Source organism: Leguminivora glycinivorella, chromosome 1 (genome assembly GCF_023078275.1).
Source record: "Leguminivora glycinivorella isolate SPB_JAAS2020 chromosome 1, LegGlyc_1.1, whole genome shotgun sequence".
Classification (NCBI taxonomy): domain Eukaryota; kingdom Metazoa; phylum Arthropoda; class Insecta; order Lepidoptera; family Tortricidae; genus Leguminivora; species Leguminivora glycinivorella.
Genome location: NC_062971.1, coordinates 28,286,732 through 28,308,550, shown reverse-complemented (window position 1 = coordinate 28,308,550; position 21,819 = coordinate 28,286,732). Strand labels below are relative to the sequence as shown.

Below are 21,819 nucleotides of genomic sequence, written 5' to 3'. Positions count from 1 at the left end.
GTGGCCCAGCACTCACTTCCATACAGGACGACAGGTCGGATAACTGATTTATAAATTTTCCCCTTCAGCCTGAGAGGCATTCGGGGATCGTACGTTGTGCCTGTAACCTGTCGCCACTTCATCCATCCATCAGTTTGCAAATATACGACATTTTTTACTAAACTCGCGCGGTTCTACCGCCGGGATCTGTCATTATTGTGGGCTTACCTACGGTCATCAGCGTTGCCAATAACCATAAGGTATGAACATGTTCTCTTCGATTTCTTAAAGATATCGATAGTGTCCGTTTCATAACCCGTCCATTTCATGGCGGAATCCCTCTAGATATTCCCTACGCTTATAGAAGTATAGACCCGCGTAGCCGATTTGGGCTCAGTAAATAATTGTGAAATTAAAATTTAATATTCACTTAAAACATGCATAACACTCATGAATAACCACTCTGCACTCGAAAATTAAATCTAGTGGAACATAATTATATTCTGTTAGAGTTTTAAATGATTCACGGTTAGTTTGATTAGACTTATATTGACCGGGATATAGACCGTGATTACCTTTTCGACGCAGTTGCATGCATCATGATCTCGACGCAGTTGCATGCATCAAGAAGGTACTCGTAATCACGGTCTATATCCCGGTCAATATAAGTCTAATATATTCAGTTTATTTAACATTCAATTTGATATGTAAGTAACTACTTACTTAGATTGCTGCCTTGTTTTAGATTCAACATGTATGAATATTGTTAGTTTATGTACAAATATTATGTATATTGTGGTTTATGTATACTTGTGATTGTAACATACCAACATACCTGCAAAATCTTAAGTTTATAGGTAGTTTGGCTTTTCGGTATCGTATCAATCTAAAATTACAACTAATATCGCAGTTTTCAGCATCCGTTTGTGGTTTAGTGTGGTATTTCCTGCGATTATCCCTACTTGTAATCAATTTAATTATCAACCGGTATTAATACAATTGATTAACATATCGAATGCACGTGGATATACGAAGCTGTTTCTCTATCGACCGTGAGCAGTGAGCAATCGGCAACATACCTAAGCAGTTAGCGTTTTTCAATGCCACTTAATCAAGACGCCCACTGTTCTTTGGCTTCGCTATTCGCAGTAATTAAACTAAGCGAAACCTAGCTTGATTCCTCGATCTCCCATTGTGATTCAATGTTATTTAATGTGACACTTGCTAGGTACCTTTTTGATTTACTTTATCAGTCAATTGTATGTTTAACTTAGCACTTAAATAAAATAATAGATGTGTATATTAATACATTATTAAATTATAAACTATATGAATATTTCAGACATTAATACAACACATAACTAGGCGTACTTTTTTTGTACTTTGAACTAAGTACGAGTAACTATAATTGAATTGATTGTCAATTCAAAGACATAAATACAGGACAAGGTTGCTATTAATTATACATTAGCGTGCGTTTAAATAACCATTGTTAAATAATGATAGCGTGCATCTTTCTAATAACTCTGCAGAAAGTGACATGAAAACTGTTACAAAAAAATCATATTAAGGAGTTCTCATAACCTGACCCAATATCAAATAATTTCAGATTACAATAAGTTTATGCTTAAAACAAAAAAAAACGATAATTTCATTTTGTTTAAATCAAACATGACGGTCGACCGCAAAGTTCAAAATAGGTGGTTTACGCGTCATACAACAGATGGCGCTGGCTGCATTATGCAAACGCAAACCGTTCGACCGGCATCATAATTATGAGAAGCATAATCCATAATTATATGTTCATATCGTTGCTATGAGCAAATACAAAAAAATCAGCAAGTGTTTAAAGTGACGGACTGATGGTGTTTAAACTGAGAGTGTTTATGAAGCTGTGAGCGTAGTGAGGGATTCAAGGTGGAAACAGGAAAATGTTACTTAATTTAATTACATAAAAATATGCAAATAAGAAAGAAAAAAAACATGAAAAAAAGAGCTAGCGCGGAAAAAATAAACATCTTTTCTCGAAATTCTCGAATGAATTCGCCGTTCGAAAGTCTGTGGAAAACGACGTAATGTTACGACTTTCGAACGGCGAATTCATGTGTTCGAGATTCAAAAATCGGTCCCCAGCAGGCCTAGCACATGATGGCCGCGGGAGTATGTCGCCGCGAGGGTAACCTATCGATGTTTCGAAAATCCTTTGTCCGATTATCACTTGTCCGAAAACGGTTGACAGAATTTTTATAATCCAAATACATTGTTTACCATATTTTTAAAATGTCGCTAGTTTGCTATGCCACATTATCGTTTTCCCGAAACTCTTTAACCAGAAGAACGGTTGCCAACTTTATCATTTGACAACCAATTTGTTAACCACCTTTTCATAAATCCGATGCTACGTGACATCGAAATGTCATTTCCCCTAATATCATTTTATAGAAACTCAATAACCAGAAGAACGGTTGCCAATCTTATCATTTGACAACCGTTTCGTTAACCACCTTTTTCATAAATCTGATGCTACGCGACATCGAAATGTCATTTTCCCTAATATAATTTTATAGAAACATTACAATAAAAATAGGTTAGGTTAGAAATCCGACCCCCACGGAAACAAACTTGCTAAGAAAAGTGGGTTAGGTTAGGTTAGAACTGCACCATACAGAAACAAACCCTTACCAAAAGAGTGGGTTAGGTTAGGTTTGAACTGTGACCCTCACAAAAACAAACATTAGCAAGGAAAGTGGGTTAGGTTAGAACTGCGACTATTCAGACACAAACTTGTGCTAGAAAAGTGGGTTAGGTTAGGTTAGAACTGCGACCCTCACGGAAACAAACATTTGCAAGAAAAGTGGGTTAGGTTAGGTTAGAACTGCGACCTTACAGAAACAAACTTGTGCTAGAAAAGTGGATTAGGTTAGGTTAGAACTGCGACCCTCACAGAAACAAACATTTGTAAAAAAGTGGGTTAGGTTAGAACTGCGACCCTACAGAAACAATGGCAATGACTCATAGATCAAGTAAGAACTGCGACCGTGAGGGTCGGGAACAAACTTTTGTTAGAAAATTAAGGATTTATTGAACTTTTGATATAGCGGCTTAGTAATATTTCGAATTATAAAACTATACGCCATACAAAATTGCTGTCAAATGATACTTAGGAATTTTAATAAGTGTTAATTCGAATTTCGAACTTTTGATATAGCGGTTAAATAATATTTCGGAATAAAAACTTTACGCGACAAAAAGTAGTTGTCAAATGATTCTTAGGAATTTTAATAAGTGTTGATTCGAATCATAAGTGAAACAAAATTACAGCGAAATAAGAATCGGGAAAATAATAATAGGGGAAAAGTACTTTCGGGCAAACAAAACTTAGGCCAATTAATAAAATGGGAAGCGTTTTCGGGCTACTAATAATCGACATTACAATTTTCGACTTTTTGATAGGTAACCCGCCGCGAGATAGACTACCTGTCCTTATGTCATTAATACAATTAGACAAAGACGTGTCATCTATCTCGCGGCGACATACTCCCGCGGCCATCATGTGCTAGGCCTACTGTGCTGCCGGTTGGAAGTGTATAATCTAAAAATGTCATAACGCCGGCGGCGCTCTCGACAATCTCAAGTGTTGCTCTGTTGTCGCACTGCGCGTGCAGCTATTTGCAGGGACCAATCAATGAGCTACAATTTCATGATTGATGAGTTTCATATCAGGTTTTTAATATTATCCTATAATTATAATCTCGGTGCTTGGGCACTATTTGTGTTAGTACCTAAGTTATTTTTTTATGTTACGGACCATAACCAGTCATTTTCTTTTCTAATTAAAAAACCAGTCAATTTAAGTACCTACTAGATAGTTACGCGGAAAATTGGTTGCATATGATATAATTACTTCTACAAGCAAAGCACCCTACTGCTCCCACAACCCCCTTTTTCTTTGATCCTCCTTTACCGACCGAAGCATGTCTGCACATCGAAGACGTCGATGTCTACAACGCTATCATTTCCTTTAAAAATGGTTCGGCGGCTGGCTTGGATGGCCTGGCTCCACAGCACCTAAAAGATCTGACGGCCCCATGTGTCGGAGACGCAGGCGTAAAACTCACTGCATGTATTACTAAATTGATAAATTTTATGTACACAGGCGGCGTCCACCCAGACATTGTACCTATTATATACGGAGCTAATTTAATTGCGCTCACTAAAAAAGACGGAGGCGTCCGTCCAATCGCCGTGGGCTCTACTTTTCGCCGTTTGGCGTCTAAAATTGCAGTTCGGTACATTTTGGCAAAATTACAAAAAACTTTTGAACCTGTTCAATTAGGTTTCGGGGTTAGAGGAGGGTGTGAAGCCGCTGTGCATGCTCTAAGGTCTTACTTGGATACCGAGCAATGTGAGGTTTTGCTGAAAATTGATGTGAAAAATGCCTTTAACTCTTTAAACAGGGACGTTTTCCTGTCTGAGGTGAAATCTCACATCCCTGAAATATATAATTACTTACTCCATTGCTATGGGGATCCATCGAAGCTGGTGTATCATTCAAACGAACTATCATCTGAAGTTGGGTGCCAGCAGGAGACCCTTTGGGGCCGGCTATTTTTAGTTTAGGTATAAATCAGATAATTAAAAATTTATCATCAAAATTCAACGTGTGGTATTTGGACGACGGGACTCTCGGTGGTGACGTGGATTCAGTACTAGCCGACCTCTCGCTTATAATTGACAAATTCAAATCTATCGGGCTTACTTTGAATTTCGACAAATGCGAACTTTACATTCCAAATTCCTGTGTTGATGTTAACAGTCTGTTGCAAAAGTTCAACCACCTGGCACCAAATATTAAAACTCTAAATAGACAAACACTTAGCCTTTTAGGATCCCCAATATTTGAGGAAAGTTTTCCCAAGTATATTCAAAATTCGATATCAAAATTCCAGGATCACTCTCACCGTTTATTTGAATTAAGTTCGCATTATGCACTAACCATTATTAAGTTTTGTCTTTTCATTCCAAAATTAACGTACGTACTTCGTTGCTGCCCTTTGTGGAAGCATCATGATCTGTTAACACGAGTAGATAATTTAATTAAATACAATTTGGAGAAAATTCTTAACGTTCAGTTCAGTGACCGCTCATGGTGTCAAGGGGCGCTTCCCATTAGACACGGAGGTTTGGGCATCCGTAGCATGTCCGGGGTAGCTCTGCCTGCTTTTTTATCGTCTGCACATAGTTCCTTGGGTCTCGTAGGTAAAATACTTCGCACAAACTATGAGATCTCGGGCTTGGAAGACGCGAAAAATGCATGGCTGCAAACTTGCCCCGGACAAAGCATCCCTGAACATCCGGAGTCACAGATGAATTGGGACGACCCAAAGTGCAAACTGACTCTGACCTCCCTTCTAAACCATAACAACGCCGCCGAAAAAGCTAGACTCCTTGCTGTCGCAACCAGAGAGGCTGGGCACTGGCTTCACGCACATCCTTCCTCTAAACTCGGAACCTTCTTAGAGCCCAACACGCTTCGGTTGTCCATTTGCCTTCGTTTGGGTATGCCAGTTTGTGTTCCCCATCGCTGCCCCTGCGGTGCGCAAGTAGACCAGTTAGGGCACCACGGTCTCTCTTGCCAGAAAAGCGCGGGCCGCTTCTCCAGGCATGCCGCCCTTAACGACATCATCCGTCGGACTCTTGCATCGGTCAATGTGCCCGCTATTTTAGAGCCATCCGGCATTTCACGAAGTGACGGCAAGAGACCCGACGGGATGTCTTTGGTTCCGTGGAGTATGGGTCGGGTGCTGGTGTGGGACGCAACCTGCGTTGACACGCTAGCCCCTTCACATCTCCACGGAACTTCTGTGAAGGCGGCAGCTGCTGCAGAGGCGGCCGAAAATGTAAAAATCGGCAAATACCGCGGCCTCGGCGCCGAATACAGTTTCGTTCCATTCGGCGTCGAGACCCTGGGTCCTTGGGGTTCGGGCGCCCTGAGTCTCTTTGGAGAACTTTCAAAGAGACTCAGGGATACAACTGGCGACCGTAGAGCTGGCAGTTACCTCGCTCAACGGATCAGTTTGGCAGTCCAGCGAGGTAACGCAGCCAGCATCTGCGGCACCTTGCCGCGGGGACCTTTTTTAGATTTAGTTTAGGTTTAGTTTTTTATTATTTCTATGTATAGGAATTTTTGTATTTAGAATAATTATTAATTACTGAGTTTTAAGCGAAATCATTCTTAAGTTTTTAAGGTGTCATTTCAAAATTTAGTCCGTCATATTACATTATAATAAAGACTATCGTACAGTATGGCCACTCCCGCTCCCCGCTGAAAGTGCCGCCCAACCCCTCTCGGTTACCTCACAGCTACCACCTGTCAAAACGGGACCAGTCGACCTGTCATATCTCACTCATACAAGATTGGTACGCGTTCACCTACACCAGCTTAGAATGTGTGCTAGGAACGCGCCTGTTTTATATATTTAATCGCCAGTGTCATATAATCATATTTTCATTTTCTGGCGTCGAACGCACAGCCGCGGCCTATACGGTATTTAGGCCATTTAGGCTCGATTTAAAACAGTGCAAAATATTTCTAAAATAAGATTTTTTGCAAAAATTTCATTTTTAGAACAAGCTTTTATCGCCGACTGTACCCTTCTTTCAACAGTCATCTGCTGCTTTTCGAGGCGTTTCTAAAAACCCTTTACTCGATGGAGATACGACGTTTCATAATAGAGTTCCTATGACCACCTTTCTGCTCCATCATCACATCAGCTCCATGATACAGCTTCATAATATTGCATTGTCACGTGATGTCATTTACATATGTGTGGAAAATTTAAGATCAATCAGAAACCGGGAAGTGGGTCAAATTTAACGTTTTGACCCAAACTAACGTACTAAGGCCCACTTGCACCAAACACTCAACTCGGGGTTAGTGGGCTGTCAACTGTCAAATTCCATATAAAATGGTGGGTTAACCCTCGGGTTAACCCTCCATTTTCGTTGGTGCAAGTGGCCCTAACAAGGCAAGTTAAATAATAGTTATTTGTTTTACAAGGTGGCAAAGTAGTTGTTTAACCGCACGTGCCAATATTGATACCCGAGCGAGCGAAAGATTCCAATATTGAAACGCGAGCGCACCGAGTGGTTGCGAGGGTTTCAAGGCACGAAGGTTAAACAAACTTTGCCACCGAGTGAAACACAACATTTTTCACCACACCAATACGAACAAAATACTGACTATAAAACATCAAACTAAATCAAATCCATCAATATTCAATATTTATGATTCAAAATCATCATTTGTAGGTAAATTCTACCAGCCAGCTTAAGATATCAAGTTAAAATATGTATGAAATTACTTTGCACTCTTGTGGATAAAAGGCAATTTTGATATCTGTTTTCGAATAGCAAAGTAAGCCTTTACCAGTTGGTGTGGTGTAAAATCTTGTAAAAACTATAGGTAAGCAATATCACAGAATATAAAATAGTACTAGCAATTTTTCTTTTCTAGTTCCTTATGATATTCTGTTTTTTGTTGTGAACAGTAAAAATATCAAATTTTAATGAATTTATAACCTAATTTTTTCTCTGACCCGTAACGAAGGAACTTCGAGGAGGCCGGCCAAATTACAATTAATATGTATATTTTCAATGTAAAACCAGAACTTACCTTCTAACTTTTGGGATTTAAGGAGTGAACTATATAGATGAGGTAACATTGTAGGGCTCGGCGGATTAATTTCATTTAATAAGTAAATTAATTTAAAGTTTGTTGCTAAATTATCTTGGCGGATAACCAAAATGAGGTAAAATTGTTATGTTGCTTAAAATCACTTTACACAGAGTTTTAATATTATAAATATAAGGCCGGCAACAGACAGTCTTAAAATTCATAATCTGAAAAAAAATCATAATCTTATAAAAAACAGATCGAGTGCACGGAGTTCCATACAATTTCGGAACTGTCCACACACACTCTTGTTTTTTAAGATTATGAATTTTCAGATTGACCTGACAGACTGATACCAGTCTTTTTTAAGATTATGAATTATAAGACTATCTGTTGCCGGCCTAAGTCGTTAATGAAGGGACCCTGAGCTACTTTCATAAATTTAATCTAATACTTATTATTGAAAGGACGAGGTAAACATGATATCATTCTCGAAGAAAAATATATCTAGGGTAATCTTCAATAATACTGTCTTCGGTTAGCGCGATAGTTACTCATGAAATACAACATGTTTAACATAACGTTACGCCGAGACCACGGGGACAACGCCGTCCCTGAAACGTTGGAGGTCAGTAATATGTAGTCATACGCGATTAAATAAGTCCCGATTGAAAAATAATTATGTGTAATAATCGTGAAATTTAAAATTAGTGTATAACATGTTTAATTTAGTTTTTCTTGTACATATGTGGGTAGTTTGTGCACATAGTAATTTTCCTCAGTCACCCGTTGACCACGAATTGAACTGGGTACGGAACCGAATGGGACAAACGCTCACGAAACGAAACGCTCGTAGATACCTAAGAGTACGAATACGTCGGGATGTAATTATAAATTCATCATACGCGATATATTCCGTTTCCATAGTTTTATTTTAGAATCTTACAATATTTTAAGTCTTCGTTTTCCCAGCCAGAATCATGGTCATGTTATGTCATGGTTTATTCTAATCAGGACTGAGTTCTCTTCTACTATTTATTTTTTAGATATTGTGATAACAGTGAAATGAAGACACTATTACTTGCTGCCATGAAGTATATGCTGTGAAGCCATACGGTTCCCTTATTTATTGCTAACCCTCGGCTCTTTTTCTTTGACCCCTAAAGATTGATTGGTCGACCTAGTTGAGAGCAACACAAAATTAAAGGAAAACTCTGCGAGGAGTTTTTATTAGCACTGAAACAGTCGTGTGGCTGCAAAAATTGTACGTAACTTTTAGTTCCAGAAAGTAACCGTTTGGGACCGCTATTCACTTACTCCATAGGTACAATGAATGTCAGCCACTCGATCCAAGTGACCATATAACCACAAAATTAAAATTTTGAAAAAACCCCCGACTGCGATGCGACATAGTAGATCGATTTTCATGAAACATGGCTAAGAACACTCCCGACTAACGCAGTCTGTCGACTAAATCGGTTCATCCGTCCGGGAGCTACGATGCCACAGACAGACACACACACAGACAGACAAACAGACAGACAGACAGACAGACGGACGGACGGACGGACGGACGGACGGACGGACGGACGGACGGACGGACGGACGGACGGACGGACGGACGGACAGACAGACAGACAAACACGTCAAACTTATAACACCCCGTCGTTTTTGCGTCGGGGGTTAAAAATGAAAACTCGATACGATTTAAGTAAGTAGGTACTTACTGTACAATGTACATATTGTAAGTTTATTTGATAATTTGTTTAGGTACTTACATGTATATGCCCCACGTCGTTGAGTGATGACGTTTTTTTAGCTACTTTCCAGTTTTATTAAGTTTGTAAGTAATTGTAAAGTGTAATGAAATATTTTTTTTTTTTATTGGGGACACCTTACACAGATCTACTTAGCCCCAAACTAAGCAAAGCTTGTACTATGGGTGCTAAGCGACGATATACATACTTAAATAGATAAATACATACTTAAAGTAAAATCCATAAACCTACGGACCAAATTGACAAGTAAGTGTGAAGGAATGTTGCCACAGTTTGGCCAGTGTCGTTCTTATCGATATTAAAATTATTATTACATCGTAGATTTAAGGTGCACCCAGACGGGACAATGAAATTGGCAATTTGATCGGCTAATCAATATACCAACTTTTTCTGTGATTTCGACAGATCAAAAGGTCTGTAGACCGCTAATTAGAGATATTTTTTCTATTTCGAAGCAGCAATGATATTATTCGAAAATTATGTAGATATTTATGATATAATTGCCATAGCGTGACAGATAATTTATTATCGTCGGACATGGTATTTTATTTTTTACCTACAGGCTCGGAAACCTTTTTATGTTTTAAAACTAGTGGGTAAAAATGCATGGTATTCATCCACTACCTCGAAGATACATAGAACAAACCAAAATGTGTACCTCTTATTTGAAACTCATATACTTATTCTTGATTTAAACTTGTCTGTTGTATGTACTTTACAACTTGTCGATATATTGTTATCGACATATACCCTTCCCTATTTTAATTTTGCTGTTCCTGGTATTATTTTACCTGCCAGTCATTTGTCAATTTAGTCCGTAGGATTATGAATTTTACTTTATATACATAGAAAACATCCATGACTCAGGAACAAATATCTGTGCTCATCACACAAATAAATGCCCTTACCGGGATTCGAACCCAGGACCGTGGCTCAGCAGCAGCAGGCAGGGTCACTACCGACTGAACCAGATCGGTCGTCAATATTCCTTGACAGGCAGGCAGGGTCACTACCGACTGAACCAGACCGGTCGTTAATATTAATAATATTCCTTGAAAGGTGAGCCTATTTTTAGAGAGCCAAGTTTAATTTAATGCCCCGTAGGTTCAGCTTATTTAGAAATCCGATTCGATTTTGACGGAAAATGCATGAAGTTTAATATTAACTTTATCGCAAAGTTAACAATTGTCCGACAATATTTCGGCCTTAAACAAGTTAAGTTTCTCAGTAACAATTTTTGTTATACTCCTGATCAAGCCGGTGTTTCATGTAATGTGTGTGTCGTGCCTATTGTCATGCAATCCATTTCGTATACAGTTTATACACCGTGTTTCACTTAACACTAATAACCGGTTTGTTCAGAATCGAGAGTAGAATCGATTGAGCTATATCTTGATGGGGGTAATATTTTTTTTTGAATTGTATTATTATTTATTTTTTTACGTGCCCATTCTACTAATTCGTAATACAACATTGTGCATATCGTATTGCTAGAGGTTGTATACCTTTTTCCGTATGAAGGGGTATTAATACTGGCTCGTTACTTGGACGATTATTTTTTCCGCTATGAGTTTGACATTGTTTGTCAGTTTAATTTTAATGTTTATCATAAGTCATAACAAATTGAACTCGTACCTAATTACAACCTTGTCATTTTGAATGTTGGGTTTAAATTTGCTTACTGCGATTACCTGTCCAATTTGAAGTTTACTGTGACAAAGCTTTAAAGTGTTTTACATTGGGATAGCTGTCTATTTATTGGTAAACCTTATGTCGTTGCAGTAACGTACACAAATAAATAGTTTTAAGGTTTATGATGGTAGTTAGCAATTATTTTATTAGTTAAAAGTCGAGTAGAACTGTACATACAATTGAAAAATTAATTAAAAAATCAATAAACATCAGATTAAAAAATGAATACTCTAGATAAGTTTAAAAAAATAAAAATCAGTTCGGGTGTCTGAGGTTTTGAGTGATACCGGAAACACGGTGTATATGGTAGCGTGCCCATTTGCCTGACCAAAATGAGAAACCGGTATCAATGTGAAATTGTTACCCCTTTGGGGCTTAAGACTGGACAATATTGGCTTTAATACAGGATACAATAACCTAACCACAAAATTAAAATTAAAAAAAATAAAAACCGGCCAAGTGCGAGTCGGACTCGCGCACCGAGGGTTCCGTACAAACCTGCAAGGTTTACAATTATTAAAAAAAAATATATTATGTGATGTAACTAAAAATTTATGGTTTTCGTAATTTTTCCTTTATCTATGCTATAAGACGTTGCTTCGTACCAAATTTCAAGATTCTGAGTTCACGGGAAGCACCCTGTAGGTTTTGATTCCCTTGCAAGTGTCGAAAATTTGCGGCATAAACGGCTGTATCTTTTGATTGCGTTGGCTTAGAAGTTTGATTTTTTCACAGCTTCAAGGGACAGTAGACCTGAGTAATTGATATAAATTTCAGCTTCATACCTCCACGCGTTCCTGAGAAAAAGGGTCTTGACAGACGGACGGACGGACGGACAGACGGACAACAAAGTGATCCTATAAGGGTTCCGTTTTTTCCTTTTGAGGTACGGAACCCTAAAAACCGACAGAATGGACCGATTTCATGAAACATGACTTAGAACACTCCCGACTAATTCAGCTTTCACACAATAAAACCTAAATCTAAAGCGGTCCATCTATTCGGGACCTACGATGCCACAGACAGACACACGCACAGACAGATAGATAAACAGACAGACATGTCAAACTTATAACACCCCGTCGTTTTTGCGTCGGGGGTTAAAAATCAATGTGACAATTACCAACCTTGAATGCTTCCCGAAACTTGTTGGACATGATGTGGTAAAGTATGGGGTTGATGCTCGTTGAGAAATAGTAGAAGACCCCGGAGATATATGTAAGAGTGGTATAGGCGTGGAGCAGCAGGCTGGAGCGCGGGCGATGGTGTTCGTCCGTGCCGTAGATGGCCACAAGCCTTTGCGCGTGGAACGGCGCCCAGCATATGAAGAACGCTACCACTACGGCGACTGTGGAACGAAGAGTCATTTATATTCACGAGCTTATTTAACTTTTGATCAAAATCATAAACGATAGTACTCTTTATTATACTGTACTGTGCCGGGATATAGACCGTGATTTGATTAACTTTTTGATTTTTTTCGAGCTCCCGTGACTCCCGTGAGCGTGAGTCAGTACCTAACTATGCATTTATGCATGTATCCGCGTCAAAATACTCAAAATATCAGGCTCGATCAAAATCTCAAAAGTAATCACGGCCCATATCCCACTTAGACCGTTTTCACATTATCCGATCCGATATCGGATGTCGGAAGGATTTCAATAGAAAAAGTCCAAGATGGCGCCTGTAATATATGGGATATCGGTCCGACATCCGATATCGGATCGGATAATGTGAAAACGCACTTAATGTCTTAACATTTTTTTAGAATTCTGTACATTCATTCGTAAAGAAATATAACATTAATACAAATCAGTTTATTTATACTTAGTACTGATTTCCGTCAAATTATTTTGATAGAATATGTACAAAACCTCGCAATAGGGAACTTGACTGTAGTTATAAAATCTGTCAAATAGGACACCGCAGACTAAACTATATGTGGCGACTTTTCTGTGTTGGATAGTCTTTGACACTTAGTCAACTATAATATTTCATTACACTTCACTTTAGTTAATTAAAAAAAATTCAAAAGTAGAACTTCATACAAGTTCTATACTAATTTGGGATAACTGGCAAATTTTTCTGCATCTGAAAACATTTTTTTTAATCTATCGCGTTATCGACCAATCAGAGACGGTTATTACAAACAATTGGTTGCTAGGTAATTCGATGTTGATACAACGGTGAACGACGCTATTAACATTAATTTTAACTTGAATGATGATACTTTTCGTCCATTGATGATGAAGATGACTCATGATGACTCATAGAAAAAGTATTGTATACAATAGTGATATAATTAAGCTTTTTCTACTCGTCGACTGTAATATGTCAATTAGGATACCACAGACTAAACTATAAGTGCTAACTTTTCAGTGTTGGATACTCTATGGCAGCTCCAACTCAACTATAAAAAGCTCATTATAGTTGACTTTAGTTAACTATAATAATTTCAAAAATAGAACTTCATACAATTTCTATACTAATTTGCGATACCTGGCAAATTTTTCTGCATCTGAAACACATTTTTTTTTATCTGTCGCGTTATCGGCCAATCAGAAACGGTTATTACAAACAATTGGTTGCTAGGTAATTCGATGTTGATACAACGGTGAACGACGCTATTAACATTAATTTTAATTTGCATGAATGATGATATTTCTGTCCATTGATGATGAAGATGATGACTCGTAGAAAAAGTATTGTATACAATAGTGATATAATTAAGCTTTTCACTCTCGTACCTTACTAATCTTACTATTAGGCCACTCAGCAAGCTTCGTGGCCTAAACATGGTACTCGACTGAAAAGCTTTGTATTATATCACGATTGTATAAAATACTATTATACCATGCACGAAAGAAAGCATCAGATAATTATAAGAAAAACATGGACAGAAGTTATTTTGAAATCCAATTTCTATTTAATAAGTCACGCAGAAATATTATATGTATATAAAGTAACTAGTTGACCGTGACGTCACTCAGTTTCATATAAATCCATATTAGCAAGTCGTTCTTAAATTCGTTTTGACAGTTCTTAAAAAGAAGCTGATTTGACTATTATATTCGACAAAAAGAAAAAAGTTCTATTTTTGAATGTAAGTACAAATTTTTACAAGGGGGTTTTTATACAATCTCAGGGGGTTGTTATGCGTTTTTTTTTTATTATTTATTTATTAACATAAATGTATACAGCTTATACAAGTACAGTGTCCCACAAAACAGTTTCCACGGTTTGACTGTGGGATCGTGCATTATTGACAACGTGCGTGATCATGACTTATACAATTAAAGATGGAAAAGCCGACAAAATGAGGCTACGTGCGAATTTTACATCAAATATTAACCTGTAATCTTATCTTTTATTTATATAGAGGTATACTTGCGATCTCGGAAACCACTCTAATGAATTCGCTGAATTTGTCTAGCGGGGTTATCGAGGGTGAAAAATCGATCTAGCTGAGGTTCCGGAAAACGCGAATTTTCGTGTTTTCAAACTCCGAGCGAAGCTCGGTTGCCCAGGTACTATTTTCTAAATCATCGAAGAACGCTCCATCGTTATTTTTTTGTGGAAATAAATAATACATTTTGTTACAATAATTAATTACCTACCTACAGTGTTACAATATGACTCCATTCCCGGTATGACAGTAAGGCATTAGGTACAGTTCCTAATGGAGCATAAAACTCGTAATCCATAAAGAGGCTCCAGCTACGAGTATCAAGCACTTTTATTGCTTAGTAACATAAAATGTTACTGCAGCGTTGTTTTCCTTAGGACAAACAGACAAAGTTTAGGAAAAGAAATTCTTGATGATCTGCAATAGGCTACTTTCCTACTAGTCAAATCAGTTACTTTTTAAGAACTATCAAAACGATTTGTAATATGGAATGAATATGACAACTGAGTTTATGACGTCACGGTCAACTCATTAATTTATTTATTTCTATTCCATTTAAAAATAACTACTGTCCATGTTTTTATTTTAATTATTTGGTGCTCTATTTAGTGTACAGCTTGTACTAATATGTATTCTGTGGTACAGCTTAAAATATTTTATTTTAAGTACCTGCAGGAATTAACCTATTACATTGCATTTTCAGTATACATTCAGCAATAAATCCAATAGCCAATAATTGCATGGTGATTCAGAAATTTAATATTTAATACATTCCAATCTTTTGGAAAAACTAAATTGTATTTTAAGGAGAATCCCATTTTAAATATAACCTCGCCCTCACCCAGATAAAGTAGAGGAAAGATGAAATTATCTAGAATGCGATTGATCACATATTCTCGTTTGCAATGCAATGGTATTTTCTGCAAATAATAAAACCATTGAATACGAAGAAGATTGATGTTTGAAAAATAATATAAGCCAACTAGGGAACAAATCAAATTATTATATTAAATATTTTGAGATTTTTTGTTTTGCAAGTAGTCATGCTACTATACTATACATAAATTATATATACTGAAATTATATGCATATCATACAGGAATAAAAGAACGACCGAGCCTATTTGTGGCGGAGCCGGAACTCGAACCCTGGTCTTCAGCTCACGCGGCTAACGTCCACTACACACGGCGTAGGAGGATTTTACATGTCGGAGGTCAGTACTAGTTTTATGCGATTAAGGACCGGTTGCATCAAACCGTCTGTCACCGTTAAAGCATTCGTTAAATTTTATATGGGAAATTCCATAGACATCAGCTGCGTGACGATGATGTGTCTGTCAAATGTGGTTGATGCAACTGGCCCAAAGACCCGTTTTCAATTTTAAGTAATACACAGGGACTTACCTAGCATTTTTATGACGCGCTTCGTTGACTGGCTATGCTTCCTTTGTATTTTGGGAGTAAATCTCATTTTCAATTTTAATTCCTTTTGCCCCGGTACGTCATTACTTAAATCGGATTTCTTTAATCTCAGTCCGATTAGAGAATAAAGTACTGTTATTAGCGCCATAGGGGCGAAGAAGAAGAAGAAGGTGGACATCTCAAAGGAGTGCTGTATGATGACTCGGGTCTGGAGGCACATGGCGACGCCCTGGTGGCTGCGCACGCCGAACTGCAGCGCCTGCGGCAGCGCCAGCGTCAGCGCCGCCACCCACAGCGCCACCACGTGCCGCGTGGCGCGCGACAGCTTCGACATCTTGTGCGACACGAACGGGTGGCAGATGGCCAGGTACCGCTCGATCGTGAACAGCGTGATCGTCAGCACGCTCGCGTTCGTCGACGTCTCCGCCGCCAGCCCCCGGATCAGGCAGAACGCCGGCCCGAACACGTACGGCCACTTCGACCATATCGAATACATCTCCTGAGGCATACCACTAATGAGCAACAGTAAATCTGATATCGCTAAGCTAAATAAATAATAGTTTGTTGCGGTGTGCATACTTTTGTTTCGTATTATCACTAAGCACGTGAAAATATTTCCAAAAAGTCCAGTCACAAATATTATAGAGTACATTATTGTTATCGGTATCACTATGTACATGGGGTCTCTTTGTGGCCCGAATATCACTACGGGGTCCACAGGTTCGGCCGTAAAGTTTGTGTCGTTCACGTGCAAAAACGAGCCCATTTTATGAATAATATTGTACGTATATTTTCACATCGTTAATTGTTGTTTACACTATCGATCTTTCACTATACACACTGAATTGATTTGTCCATGAACCGCTTCGAGACCTGTAACAACAAATAGGTTATTAATTAAATGTAAACTTGCACCTAATGTCCTTACATTATATGTTAAATAATTAATATTCTTTACCTACATTAATAAATAGACCCAGAGAGTAGGGAGGAGTTCCGAACGATGACAAATAAAGATAAGCTCTCTTTCGGGTTTGCTATTGCCTGTTTGCCCCACCCTACGCAGGCTGGCCCCGACTCCAAAAATAATTGATTTGGTTATAATTTGGGTGTTTAGATTATTGCAATCCGATAAGAAATCTGAATTCAAAGGTTTATTATTTTTGCTTTTAAGCAGAGATGTTAACTATTTGAAATAAAAGCATTTCAAATAGAAATACAAAATACGTATTTTTTATTTGGTATTTTAAATAAGTACTTTTATCGAAAACTATTTTGTATTTTATTTGAAATACTTTTTAGTACAAGTAGTCTCGGTACCATCTACCATACGTCACTTTTTGAGGTATGGTAGATGGTACCGAGACTACCGAGCGCGTATTCTATTTTTTCTTTGTCTGCTAAGTTATGTACTGACCGGGACAACACGTTCGGAAGCGCTTAATTTAATGTTTTACAAAAACACACTTATTTTCAGTTTTGCCAACATAGTGGTTCCCATAATAAATAAGGTTCTAGTAGTAGTAGTAGTAACTCTTTATTGTACAAAAACACATTTAAAAAAAGCATACATTGAGATGTGAAGTACAAAGGCGAACTTATCCCTTTGAGGGATCTCTTCCAGTTAACCTTTGAGTAAATGAGAGAGAAAACTTGAAGAGGGTAACAAATTCCGCAATTTGTACAACATGGTTCTATAAATAGTAAGCGATTTGTTGGAAGATCCCAAAGCACCCTGACCTTGAACATCGAAAAATCGGGGAAAATCCATATCGATTCGTATACATAATAACTGTACGCATTTCTATTTAGTACAGCTCTGCTGTAATGTATGCTTATTTAATATTACTATTATTTTGGGATTTTTTTTTCATATTTCATACATATTGCAATATAACTCTTTCATTCGATTCTTATAATATTAAAGTAAAAGACACGGAGACAGTCAATTTTTGGCTTCACTTTTTAACGTGTTAATTTTTAACCGACTTCAAAAAAGGAGGAGGTTCTCAATTCGACTGAATGTTTTTTTTTTATTTTTTTGTATGTATGTTACTCGATATCTCCGAGAATTGTAGACCGATTTTCAAAATTTTTTTTTGATCGTACGGGTATAACCCCGAGATGGTCCCATTGGCACCAAGTCGGGGTCTGATGATGGGATCCTGGAGAAATCGAGGGAACTCTTCAAATGTTATAGGCACATGTAATGTTTTTAGTGTATTTTTCAAAGGTACACCAGTATTTACGCCTGATGGTAATAATTTTATGTGGCTGAGCTGATGATGGAAGGTCAACTCCTCAATGGTTAGGAGTTAAAGGATAATTCTTTCACTAGTGTGCATATATTCGGACTGATGCATATAATATCAATAGGAACCACTAAAAATCAACAAATAAACAAACTTTTTAACAAAAAATAAAACCGCCTTCAAAAATAAGCGCGTTACAAAACACGGAGAAACTAAAAAGCAAAAAATAATAAACCTTTGAATTCAGATTTCTTATCGTATTGCAATAATCTAAACATCCAAATTATAAACAAATCAATTATTTTTGGAGTCGGTACCAGCCTGCGTATGGTTGGGTGGGGCAAATAGGCAATAGCAAGGCGACGAACAGGTCTGGTACCGACTACAAAAATAATTGATTTGTTTATAATGTGGATGTTTAGATTATTGCAATACGATAAGAAATCTGAATTCAAAGGTTTATTATTTTTTGCTTTTTAGTTTCTCCGTGTTTTGTAACGCGCTTATTTTTGAAGGCGGTTTTATTTTTATAGAGTCAGGTTTCTGGGCTCTCTAGTGATTCTGTGTTTTAAACACATCTTTAAAATAAAAGTTTTACCTTATGCCAAAAAAGTATTTTATTTGAATAAAGGTATTTTGAAAATACCTATTTTGCATTTTGTATTTCAAATACCTTTTTGTAAAACTATTTTGTATTTTTATTTGAAATAGGTAAAAAACCAAAGTATTTGCATTTTGTATTTAAATACATTGCACTACCTATTTTTTAACATCTCTGTAAAGTTTCTCCGTGTTTTCTGACGCGCTTATTTTTGAAGGCGGCTTTTTTTAAAATTATTTATTTCTTGATTTTTAGTGGTTCTTAATGTTCTTATTGATATTATAAGTATCAGTCCGAATATGAGTACAGAAATAATTATCCTTTAACTCCTAACCATTGAGGAGTTGGCCTTCCATCATCAGCTTAGCCATATAATATTACTACCATCAGGCGTAAATACTGGTGTACCTTTGAAAAATACATTAAAAACATTATATGTGCCTATAAGATTTGATCATCAGACCCCGACTTGGTGCCAATGGGACCATCTCGGGGTTATACCCGTCCGATAAAAAAATAATTTTAAAATCGGTTCACGATTCTTGAAGATATCGAGTAACATACATACTAAAAAAAAACATTCAGTCGAATTGAGAACCTCCTCCTTTTTTTGAAGTCGGTTAAAAATTAACTCGCTGTCGGTTTTGTGGCGACAATTAAGCATAAAATCTGTCTAAAAATATACCTACTTATCACGTTCTAAATGTAGATTATCGCTTAAAGTTTATGTAACTAACACAAAACCAATATTTTTATTGAAATTTTATGCTAAAAATTATCGTCACAAAACTGACAGCCAGTTAATTTTTGTTGACGACTTAAGCTCATTTTGGGTCCCAAACTCTGAAAAGTCCCAGGTAGCTAAATCGACAATTAGAACGTATACCAGCGACTGTGCTAATTAATAGTAATTATCAGGATGATATTATTTAAGATGTCACTAGAAAAAGGCGCGAAATTAAAGTGTCATAGTAAACATTCACTTCTACTTCTTTTAAAGGAAATTGTAGTAGTATTGATATTTTTGAATAAATTTTTTGACGTACGACACGACAGAGATCGTCGATGTGTTCAGCGTTTCGGCCGACTTCAGTTTCAAGCGTATTAATATGAAACATTTGCGAGAATAATTCTCATAATTACTAGATCATGATAGTGTTAGCATAAGTACGAATGACTCCTCCGATACTGTTTAAGTAAATTTCAGCATGCGATTTGCAATGGTAAATCGGTAGCCAAAAATCGCCTATCTCTTTGCCGCTTCTTTCTAGTGACAGAAATAACTTGACAGACTATAAGTCATTAATGTCACAGCGCTGATATCAAAACGGAAGGCTGTAGGTATACAAGAAAAAGTTATCAACGGCAACGAATATTGAGATGTCTCTTCCTATCGCTTTGAATTTTATTGTCATTACGGATATTATGTGAACTTGGATATTACGTGAAGTCATTAATGTCACAGCGCTGATATCAAAACGGAAGGCTGTAGGTATACAAGAAAAAGTTATCAACGGCAACGAATATTGAGATGTCTCTTCCTATCGCTTCGAATTTTATTGTCATTACGGATATTATGTGGACTTATGTGAAGTAACTTGTAGTGAAATATTTGAATACATTTTTTCGAGGGTTTACTTGGTGAAACCCGATAAATCCAGATAATTTGTGCTTGAAATAACAACATTGTGGATATTACACATAGTTCGAATTTAAAAAATCAGTTTGCTCAACTTATCGGGTTTCACCAGTAAACCCTCGTTTTATTTTGGATTTCAATCCAGTTATTTTATTTAGAAAGTTAATAATTGTTTTAGATAAATAAAGAAAGTAGGTTGTACTTATCTTTGCACTTCATCAACTTTATTTTAAATTGAGCCAAATAAAAATAAAATTGTCACAGGAATTAAAATTCGTCGCGTGAACAGTTTGTGTTCTGTTATATGTTTTGTTATATATGTTCTGCTCGTGTAAGAAATTATTTATTACATATATATTACATTGATAGCATACCTACAACGCAATTGCAGTGCTAGAAAATGACAAGCAAGGTCTTTCCACTAAGGCGGTCATATTAGAGACTATTATGTCGTTGGCCATTAACTTACGCTGCATTTTAAGTGCTTATAATAGAACAGGCTACATTACTCCGTCAACTGCTGACATATGAAATATATACCTATGGTTATATTTTATTAGTCAGCATACAATGTGGCATTCCTAATCGTTGGTAATTGTATCGCATTACACTGTGGATATATTTAGTTAATTAATCTAAAATGGGCGAATAAAAATATACTGATTTGCACTCTTAAGGAAAAAAAAATGTTAGACGGACTCCTAAAACTGACCAACAATACATATGAAAATCACAAGACATATAATGTATTTTTCCCCTCACTACCTCGGAAACAAGTGTTTTGTCCTTTAATACCAGCGGGTAAAAACGCATTTTATCCACTTGTGGATAAAGTAATTTGACCTTGAATAGAGGCAAATTTTCTCCTTTAAAATTGATAAAAATGGGTTAATCTAGTGATGAAGATTTTTTACCACCTGTGGCACTACTGGAAGCAGTGATAAACGCGTTTTTTTGTGTTGTACTTTCCTCGCTATAGTGAGGGGAAAAATTTTGTGTTACACACGACTGCAAATGTATTTTACTTCTCGTGTGTTGAAAAACTCGCAAGTTCAGGATTCTATTCTCGAACCACTCGCTTCGCTCGTGGTTCAACTATAGAATCCTTTCGCTTGCTCGTTTTTCAATTCCACACTCGGCGTTAAAATACAATTTTGCACTCTTGTATAACAAATAACTATTTCCCCACACTAGCTCGGAAACACGTGTTTTGTCCTTTAATACCAGCGGGTAAAAACGCATTTTATCCACTAGTGGGTAAAGTAATTTGACCTTGAATAAAGTCAAATTAACTGCTTTAAAATTGATAAAAGTAGGTGAATCTAGTACATAATAGAGATGATTTACCACCTGTGGAACTACTGGAAGCAGTGATA

At 37.0% G+C, this 21,819-nt stretch overlaps 1 protein-coding gene across 3 annotated transcripts in view; it reads right to left on the bottom strand.

The window, feature by feature from the left end:
* The window catches only part of LOC125241591 (pyrokinin-1 receptor-like), a 120,974-nt gene that overhangs the window by 5,967 nt on the left and 93,188 nt on the right, over window positions 1-21,819 (bottom strand). For 2 of the 3 annotated variants that reach the window (XM_048150178.1, XM_048150325.1), the window contains exons 2-3: window positions 15,934-16,824; window positions 12,252-12,472 (exon numbers count right to left, since the gene is read on the bottom strand). In XM_048150178.1, coding sequence (XP_048006135.1) covers window positions 12,252-12,472; window positions 15,934-16,717 — 1,005 coding nt within the window. In that variant the 5' untranslated portion in view covers window positions 16,718-16,824. The remainder of the gene's footprint in view (window positions 1-12,251; window positions 12,473-15,933; window positions 16,825-21,819) is intronic. The other variant, XM_048150249.1, reaches the window with a different exon arrangement.